The sequence below is a fragment of the Bidens hawaiensis genome, unplaced genomic scaffold (genome assembly GCF_021521415.1).
Source record: "Bidens hawaiensis isolate Kalapana, Puna unplaced genomic scaffold, B.hawaiensis_p1.1 tig00048209_1, whole genome shotgun sequence".
NCBI lineage: Eukaryota > Viridiplantae > Streptophyta > Magnoliopsida > Asterales > Asteraceae > Bidens > Bidens hawaiensis.
Genome location: NW_027506065.1, coordinates 67501 through 78015, shown reverse-complemented (window position 1 = coordinate 78015; position 10515 = coordinate 67501). Strand labels below are relative to the sequence as shown.

Genomic DNA, 10515 nt, shown 5'->3' with positions numbered 1-10515 from the left:
AGACGAAATCGTTGCTTGAGATTGTTGAGTCTCAGGGGGTGAAGTTAAAAGAACAAGAAGAGTTAATTTTACAATTAACTTGTAAAGAAGATTCCCTAAAGAAACTCAAGAATGACGATGAAGATTCTGATGAATCCGGTGCAGGAGGTGAGCCTAAACAATCTCACGGTTCATCTGCTGGTGCAGGTACAAGTGGGGGTGAAGACTCAAGTCAACATATTGTCGTTTATCAAGATCCTACAGCTGCCAAGCCGATTGAAATGATTGCAGCTAATACGGTGATATTTGTAGATGGAGCTGGGGTGGTGAAGAGTGTGGTGAATAGGGACGAGATACAGGTTGGTGAGTTTGTAGAGATCCTTGACACGGGAGTAGATTTCAATACTGCTTGGGCTGAATGATGATCAATTGAATGTGTTAGAGGCTGGCCCAATGTTGAGGTTGTGAATGAAGAAGGATTGGATGAGGATCCATTGTTTATGAATACGGATTTTATTTATGAGAATGAGGACATTGAGATGGAGGATGTGACTACTGATGAGTACCCGGACTTGAATCAACACACGAACGTTGATCAAGGTGCTCCGGTATTTCAAGAAGAGGTGTTTAAAGAGACTGAGGATGAATTGGAAAAGGTTGTGCAGCGAACAGTACCCTCACTCAAAGAAGTGACTGATGAGGACGTAGAAATATGGTTCAAACGTCATAAAGTGGGTAAAATTATCAGTGCTTATCGTTATGTATATCAAGAAAGAAAAGATACTGCTGTTGCTTGGGTTAAGGCTAATCAGGTGACTACCTTCAAGACCGTTTCAAAGGTACACGGTGACATTGTTTCATGGGCTTATGATTCGGACCTTAAGGTATGTATAATCAAATGGGAGAAGGGTGTCCAGTATTATGAGTTTATAAAAGACGTTTTAACTCTACCGTGTTGGGATGTACGAACCCTCACGAGACGTCCTTTTATAAATCGTGGGGGTCACCAGCATGCTGATATGTTTCATCGGCATCTTCTCTTTGAGGTCAATCACGGATTCAAGTTCTTTAAGCCTCAAGTCCCTAGACGAAAGCATATTGATGAGATTGATCCAAGGACTGGCTGGAGAAAACTTGTTTTGAAGGTGAAGCCGCCCAAGATAATGAAGAAGGTCCCTGTGAAGACAATGCCACAAGACATGTATCTCTCTTTTGACCGATGGTATTATGACAACCGTACCAGTGAGGCCGTCATTGTTCTGGGAAGAGGTATGAAGACTAAGCTTATAAAGATAATTGACCCGATGTGGTTGGTTAACTTATCAGAGACCGACAATGATGAGCTCTTCAGGAAGCAGATCTTGTTCGAGCGCCAAGAAGATTACGACCTGGCTATGCAATTCCAACGTGTCATTCGTGTGTGTCATGAACATGGAATTCATAGTTGCAAAGACTGGCAGTCAAAGCGCTTCAAATAAGTTAAAGACAAAGAGCTCAAGACGAGGGGGTGTCTGTTAGTGCACAGTTTTGCGTCTAGAGTCTTTGTATTTAAAGTTAACGTTTTGTTAATGTTTATTGTAATAAATAGTTTTATTTATTAACCAGTTCGCTAAGTTAAAGGCTAGTTCGCTAGGGGATGTTAGCGAACTAGCCAAGTAATGTATACCTTCCTGGTTCGTTAGAAATGTTAACGAATCAGGGGGTGCTTCGTTATGGTTATTTATGTAACGAAGGGGAAGCTGGTTCGCTAGAGGATGTTAGCGAACCAGATTACCCTCTATATATAGTGAACTACTGTTCACTTTTAATGTAAGTTTTTGAGTTAATTAACGTATTTTGTGTATTCCAGATCTCTCTCAAAGCTTCACACCTAATATTATACAATCAATCATACATACTGATAATAATTATAATAATAATAGATAATCACATATATATACACTGAATGAAGGTAATTAAGAGTTAGATCCGTATAATAGTATTAATAGTATAAACGTAGATCTGAGAATCAGATTGTGATAATTGTTATTGATACGAACTAGTCTGGGATCAAACAAGAACTGCGAACACGAGCTGGTCTTTGATGTTGTTTTGGTTCTTCACAACGATCTAGCACCAACAAGCTCGGGTTTTCGCCTTAGGATCTTGGTTCGGGTTAAACGATAGTGTTTGTGTGTGTTTTCCAAGGTGTAGGCTATGGTGTAGAGATGGATAAAATGGAAAGGATTAGGGTTTAAGGGGCATTTATACTCCCTTAAGCCCATGGACCTAAGGCCCATTCTATCTTTTACTCCATCTTCTAAGGTCCAAGCCCACTCTCTCTAAGTTTATTATCTAAACTGATGAACGACACACTATCAAATAAACGAAATCATTTTATTTATTCTTATAATCAGAAACAGGATGTTACAGACTTACAATTTTATTTCTCTCTCTCCCCATCACATCTATCTCTCTTTTGTTCCATCAAATTAATGTCTTTCACTGTAATAATTAGATTTTAATTAATAATTATAAATTATAACTTTTATTTAAAAATCATTAATTTCATTTTATATCTTATTTTACCTTGATTTTCTTTTATTTTAGCTTTAATCTTACTTGATATATAATAATATTTATTAAAATTATTTTGTTTTATGTTGCAAAAATATCGGTAATTACTTGGTCACTGATTAGTTGATTATTTTTTGTAGATTTAAGATATGATTTTAAATTTTTATATACTTTTATATATATATATATATATATATATGAGTTTTATATTTTACATCTTGGAGATTAATTGAAATGTCCATGAGGTGTTAACGAGGGTCGACAAGAAATTTAACAATAGAAATGGTTAGGGTGTTCATCGAATCAAATAAAGAATCGAATTAATCGAGTATTTTTTTATCTTGCTTGAATACGAGTTCGATTGAATGTTGGTTAATTCGATTTAGAGTTTATTAATTCATTTCGAATTGTTTTTCGATTTATTAATTAATTTTTGTCTACGTGAAAATTTGATTTTGTAAACTATAACTTGTTCGAAGATATCTTTTGTTTTTTGATTTTTTGTATTTTGAAAATATTTTTTATTCGTTCTAAAAAATTTGAGGTTTAATAATTTCTTATTAAATTATTTTTTGGTTAGATCTAACAGAAATTGTGGTTTGTATTAACTATAATATAGAATTTGGTAATTTTGAAAATAGTTCTTTTATTTTTATGGGATTTTTAATTTCTATATTTTGGGTAACTTGAGTAATTTGTGTATTTTGTGTTGTCTAATTTATGTACCTTGTGTATAATATATATATGTATTTGGTAATTTATGTAATTTTGTATATTTCGTGTTTTGGTAATTGATATAATTTAAGTAATTTATGTAGATGTAATTTGGATAATTTGTATAAGTGCATAATTTCTGTAATTTGTGTAGCTTTTGTAAGTTGAGTAATTTTGTAATTGGTGTAGATATAATTTGGGTAATTTGTGTACTTGGGGTCATTTTCCGTAATTTGTATAGTTTTTGTAATTTGAGTAATTTAGGTATTTTAAGTAAGTTATGTATTTGTGTATATAATTCCCAAAATGTATGTAGAGAGCAAAAATGAATATATTTTATATAAAAAAATTTTGTTAATATTATTAAAATGTTTAATACAAAATGTGTTTTATTTTATAATTTATAAAAGAAAATATGTTTATTTATATCATTTAAAAATAATACTAAGTTTAATATTTTAAAACAATTAAGATAAAAATAAAGTTTTTTGAATAATAATGATTAAGTTTGACATTTTTTAATATATAAAAAAGATGGTGAAGTTTTAACTTTACCAAGATACATTTATTGCCATTTTAAATTGTTTTTCTTTCTATACACTTAGTTTTTATTACGATTTAATTTCATCCGCAAAACAACTACACATTAATTAAATGTGTGATTGTATGTGTGTTTTTAAAGTTCTTACAACTCAATGTGTTCTTAAACTACACTCAAATAACATTAACATAATTTTTTTTATAGAAATCATTAGTTATTAAGAGTTCCTTCAAATTTTTAGATAATTTATGAGTTCTGTAATGATACTCATCATATATATGTATTCTGAGAATCAAGTAGAGTAATTATATATGCAAGTAAAGTAATTATGTAATTACATCAGAAAGTAATTATGTAATTACTCTATGATATAGTTACATAATACTCTACTTTTATATATGCTTACCCTACTTGATTTTCACAATTAGCATGTTAATTTTATTTGTATTTAACTCAAACTATATATATATATATATATATATATATATATATATATATATATATGTTGGAAATCCAGACCGGCTCAGAAAATCACTGGTGCTATTTAGTCCTTCGTTTCGACAACAAAGAAGTCATCTTTGACGATTTCCCTTTCCTTCCCTGCCGAGCCGCCTCTCTTCGCCATTCGATGCCTCTGCCTTCCCTTTCTATAACATAGCCAAGCGCCCTCCTTTACAATCACTAAGAAAAAATAAATACCAATCAAAGCCCTATCGTATCAGTACGTCTCCGTGATTTTTCCGGCCACAGGGGACTTTACTCGACCCATTCCCCAGTCTCCCGCGCTGCTCAAGTAAGTGTGCGACTCCGTATGAGGACCTCCTTCCCTTCTGCCCACTCTCCGTTCACACGGTTCTCAAAGCAGAGGAGGAGGGGTGGGCAGCAGGTACCACGAGCCCTCTGTCCCACACATCTATCCAGAAGCAAGTGTGGTTCACCGGTTCCACCGAATGCTCCTATCTGTCGGCAAAGATCGTGTGAGTGTGCAGTTATGCTTCGGATGCTTCGACATAGAATAGATCGACCCAGTTCCCGTTCTTTTCCGGTGCACTCGCTTTATATCTCCGACACACAAGGAAGGACGCGGTGGGAAGGAAGGAGCCCTAGCCTCTGTCCGGCCGATCATTCCGCTGGCATCTCACATTCACGCCCCCGTTTGACTGCCGCTCGGGGATGTAGTTGTAGATACGTTAGTCTTAGTGGGTCGTTGGCTCCACTTGTTATTTTCTTCTACGACATGCTGTTGTCGTCGCCATATTCCATATGTCGCTTAGTCATCTCTGCCTCGCTGCGGGTCAGCACAGCACCTCCGAAAGAAACGGAGGACTTCATTCAGTGACCCCGCGATCGCCCTCTGAACGATCAGAATAAGGTAAAGCTTGAAGATAAGTTTTGTACTCTATTAATTTCTCGGTCCCTCTAGTCGGGTGGGCGCCGGCCGGTCTTTCGACCAGATCCCCCTAAAAACCGTACGTGCGGGTCTCCCCGCTTGCGGCTCACGCCATTCGAGGTGGCCCAGCCCAGCATTCATTCTAAAATCCTGTAGTGAAATTGAGACTGCTCGACTTCGGATGCAAATTCGTGTGTAGGCAGCGCTGTCTGTCGTACCGTTGACTCTATCTATTCATTGAATTTGCTTGATTCCATTTTTATATAGGCTCGCTCCCTCTTTTTCCAAGAATTCATGCACTTCCCTTTACTCCATAGGGTCTTCTTTAATAGGTTCATAGTCCAAAGCCTTCCATTTCCGTCAAATGACCCGGCCTCCCCTGGCTCTTCCACCGTCTGGGCTCCCTTTTTTCCCTATGCTCCCCCGGCGCAGGCCTACCACGCTTCGCGCCTGCGGCGTTTTCGCCAGACGGTCTTTGCCAGTACTGCCATTCTCCCCGCTGGCTGTATGGGCGGGTTGTCCCTCGCTGCTGCGTTCTGTTAGGCTATGGATTACAGGAACAAATGTAGTTGAATGGAATAGCAGGCGGGTTACACGTTCCACTATGCCGAGATTTGAGGTGCAGGTGGTGATGATCACCCTGGGGTATGCGCTAGCGCCCTTGACAGGCACTCCAGAACCCGCCAACGCTCGTGAAAACCAGGGTCGGTCGGTCCTCCATTCATCCGACCGGAGGTGTGGATAACGAGGCCACCTTCACAACCTTCTCCCATCTGTCCTTATGTTGTAGTAAGGTAGGGCGGTTCGCTTGAGTTGCTCAACCGCCCCTTAGCCCGGTGCTCATGACGCGCTACGGAACCTCCAGCGCGCCGGGGGACCAAGCAGGGCATACATAGCTAGCGGCATAGGAGCCGACTCGGCATCAGCGGCTTCGTGCCGCACTGGAGTGATCCAATATGTGGTTCCGCACGTTCCACCACTTCTCCGTTCATTTCTAATACTGATCGTGAAACACCATGAGCAGCAGGATGTTGAGGTCCGAAATTCGAAGTGAAATTTTTGATTTGCCCGTTCCTAGTCGTCATGGGAAAGAAAGGCAGAAAGAAGAAAGAAATTATTCCCTTTTTTCTTGTCCAATACCACCAGTACCAGAAATGCATCTCCTTCGCCCTTCGCGGCTGCTAGTGAAGTGGCAACTGGCCAGTGGGGCGTCTTCTCAGAATCGATACCAAAGTGGTCAGCTCTATCTGATAAGGTAATGAACGACGTCTTCTGCGCCAGCTGCATCACTCTTCATTTTCTTGTTGGAACTTCATGAGATGCAAGGATTGACTACTGTGAAAAGAAAGATAGTTAGAGTATAGACTCTCCCGAATGGGAAAAGGGCCTACCTTAGCACATTCACCTGAGGAAGGAAGGGAAGCTACAACGCCCTGCTTGAAAATGTCACCTGCATGTAGGTAAGGCGAATAATCCATCCCTCTCCTTAGTTTCACTATGTTCAACTAAATGAGTTGATAAACGAATCCCTTTCCTTTCTTTCAGTCGAGCTAAATGACATTCACCCTCACCCGTCATCCAACATGGTTCGCACCAGCGTTATTTGACTCGCTTAGTCCATAGCTGCTTGGCTCTACTTCAACCACTACAACCTGACGGTCCCCTTGCAGCTAAAAGAATGCGATAGAACACCTTTTCTGACATCAGGAGATGAAAGCAGTCAAGCAGGCAACAAAGTCGACTATTCGTCTTCACTTCCTTAAAAGTGCTAAAAAGAGCCCGCGCAGACCCATCCCCAAAGGACTAAACGCATTCAGTTATCTTTCAAAGAGCTTATTCGAGAACAACCTATTCTAAAAGCAACCTATTTGAATTTGAAAACAGCTTCTTTTAGGGATGACTATTCTGCAGCGGTAATTGCAAACAGAAAGGGAGCACCTCTTACTCAAGCACTAGTACCGTCTAAGCATCCCATAGCTGATGAAATAGTACCGGCAACTGGTTGAGCTTCTATTCTAGGATAAGATCTGCAGCTCTTGCAGTAACAGCTTAGGGGGGATTGGTTTGAATAGCCCTATTGACCAGGAGAGTAAGCATTACCGCAGCTTTTCCTCTGTTGCAGGTATGAAGTGAGTTCCATACCATGAAAAAGATTGAAATAGGACCAGGAAGACAACCCACCACTAGAACTTGCTTTGCTCTCGCTCTGCTCGTTCCCACCTGTCTTCTTCCAACCATAGTAAACTTAAAGAAGGACCTTTCAGTTCACTACAGTTGGAACCTCACTGACCTTCTCGGGCAGTTACTCTAAGCTTGGGTCTCCGCCAGCTTTACCACACCCAAAAGCACCCATTTCTGTACCGGTTCCGAAAGAGCGAAGAAAAAGGGGATGTTTTGTTAATAGGAACAATAGTGGGATACTATGCGGAAGACCCCTCATCGAGATCCCCTTTTCTCAGGGCGACTTTTTCGCTCAATGAGAAAAAAGCTTTAGAGCGCTTCCCGTTCCGACTGAGATCGTCAGAAAGACTATAGAGCCTTTCCAGCGACGACTCCCCTGTAGCGCTATTGGGGGAGTCGAGAGCGCGAGCCCCCTGCCGCATCCAATCCCCGGTCGGATCAAGACCCTCCATTTGGCGAATGATCTGAACTTTGACCTCGAAGAGGTCTTCCGCTTGTATACGGGCGAAGTTGATTTCTTCGGCACTAGGAAGGGGGTTAGAAGCCAAAAGCCGCCGTTGGATGGACGAGACGGAATCGCCCCCGATCAGCTCCTCCGGATGATATTGGTAGGGGACCCCTTGCCCTTGTGGGGGCTGATTCGATGGGCCAGCTTCGTCCCCCCGCGGAGCAACATGAGCCGCAGGCGGCACGCGCCTAGGTTCTGGCTGATTCGATGGACCAGCTTCGTCCCCCCGTGGAGCAACATGAGTCGCAGGCGGCACGCGCCTAGATTCTGGCTGATTGACCGTCGCGCTGCTGTCTCCGCTCTCCACTGATGTTGGCCAGCTTTCCATCAACACATCGACCGCGAAAGAATCATCTTCAGGGCCCAATGGGCCGGAAGAAGCGGAAGGAAGATAAAGCCCTCTTTCGGCACCGTTGCCCGGAGAGCCACCAAAAAAGAATAAAAAGGAGCCAAAATAAAGAAAAGAAGATTTCAGCCAAGCACCCAAAAACGAAATTAGAAAAAGAATAAAGAAGAACATAAGATAATCCTTTTTTCCCCTGATTCTCCTTATTCGATAAATCAGAATGAAAGCTAGTAATAAAAAGAAAGAAAGAATAAAATAATGCGTAGACACCCGAGTGAGGCCCTTTGACCCTATCTCACCCCAAAAAACAATAAACACTGTACCGAGAACTTTATGCAAGAGTTTTCCCATTGTTAACATTTTTTTTGCTTTATGATTTTTTATTTTATTGATGATTTTTCCCAGTATCGAACCCCCCCCCACATGGTAGCGATCCAACTAAAGATTTTGATTCCAGTGGGGACAGCTATGATCATGGTAGCTGCGGTGAAGTAGGCACGGGTATCAACGTCTAAGCCCACAGTAAACATATGATGAGCCCAAACAAGAGATCCAGGAACACCTATACTGATCATGGCAGAAACCATGCCTAGATACCCGAAGACCGGTTTTCCCGAAAAAGTAGAAACGATATGACTTATGATACCGGATCCAGGCAGAATGGGAATATACACCTCTGGATGACCGAAGAACCGAAAGAGATGCTGGTATAATATGGGGTCTCCCCCTCCAGCGGGATCAGAAAAGGTTGTATTAAAGTTTCGATCGGTTAATAACATGGTAATTGCCCCTGCCAGTACCGGAAGTGATAATAAAAGTGGGAATGCTGTCACTAGAACGGACCACACAAATAGGGGTGATCTATGCATAGTCATTCCAGGTCCACGCATGTTGGAGATAGTTGTTATAAAATTGATAGAACCTAAAATGGATGAAATACCAGATAGATGAGGACTAGAAATTGCTGAATCAACTGCTCCTCCAGAATGGCTGGTAATACCACTTAAAGGCGGATAGACCGTCCACCCAGTGCCACTACCCACTTCTACTAAGGCTGGGCTTAATAGGAGCAAGAGACTTGGTGGCAACAACCAGAATGAAATATTATTTAATCGTGGAAATGCCATGTCAGGCGCACCTATCAGAATCGGAACAGACCAATTACCAGATCCACCTATCATCGCCGGCATAACCATAAAAAAGATCATTAAAAAAGCGTGAGCCGTTATTAAAACATTATAAAGTTGATGATTCCCACCAAGAATTTGATCGTCGGGTCGTGCTAATTCCATACGAATCAGTACTGAGAAGCATGTGCCCATCACTCCAGCAATGGCACCAAAGATGAAATATAGAGTCCCTATATCCTTGTGGTTAGTGGAGAACAGCCATCGGACCGGATTTGTCATAAAATTGATATTCTTTCGTTTTCTTCCTTATCAGAGAGGGGCCCCTTGTTGGGCGGGGCTTCTTTTTGAAAAAAGGGAAAAGAGAGTCCGACTTGCGTGTGTTAAGCATCTAATCCTAGTCTTTATGTTCTCTGTGTTAGAGGAGTTAGATGTCCCTCATGTTGAACAGCCTGACATCAAGTTCTTAGGACCTGAGTCGCTATGCGAACACTTAACACAAGACTGAAATCAAGCTAGAGTGGTTTATGAATCAGTCATCAAGGATCTTAGCCAAACGGTGACCGGCTACGTAAGCACTTTGGGCGCAGGTTTCTCGATCGGACTTGACGAATTGTCATAAAGACATCACTCTGCTTTATATATATATATATAAAATTGGATTCTAAAATAAGATTCAATGAATTAGAAGCATTCGCAGTTTTCAGTTCGTTTGTCATCATCTTTTCTCCTCATCGCTAGCCTGTTTCCAAGAGGGGGAAGAGAAGGTCTTTCAAGTTGGAGAGCATATGAGATTTCTCCATCGCAGCATTGCATCTATCGACTGAACAAAGTAACTTTCGAAATGGACTGGGAAGGAATGCGAATAGGTATTTCAATTGTTGGACTAAATGAATAGGCAAGGAAGGCAAGGCACTTGACTGAAAGGTCCTACCCGACTCATACTTAGGACAGGCTTAGCTCTAGCTATCTAAAATGAAGAAATTGTACAAGGGAGCAATCCTATTTCACAAAGTAACTTCTCAAAGGGCGAAGGCGTAGTATCGATTACTTGTGTTGGACTACCTTTATAGGATAGATCTGATATACTGTTAGGTTTTGGTTGGGCTGCTTGGTACGGAATTCACTGAGATTGACTTTAGATATCGCATTTCCGGTATAGCATTTACTGTT

At 40.9% G+C, this 10515-nt stretch overlaps 1 protein-coding gene across 1 annotated transcript; it reads right to left on the bottom strand.

Moving 5' to 3' along the window:
* Positions 1–7174: 7174 nt before the first annotated feature.
* On the bottom strand, positions 7175–8598 carry LOC143616571 (uncharacterized). Its single transcript, XM_077089368.1, has one exon. It carries the CDS (start codon positions 8573–8575, stop codon positions 7601–7603), a length of 975 nt encoding a protein of 324 aa, XP_076945483.1. The 5' UTR covers positions 8576–8598; the 3' UTR covers positions 7175–7600.
* Between the last annotated feature and the right edge of the window lie 1917 nt (positions 8599–10515).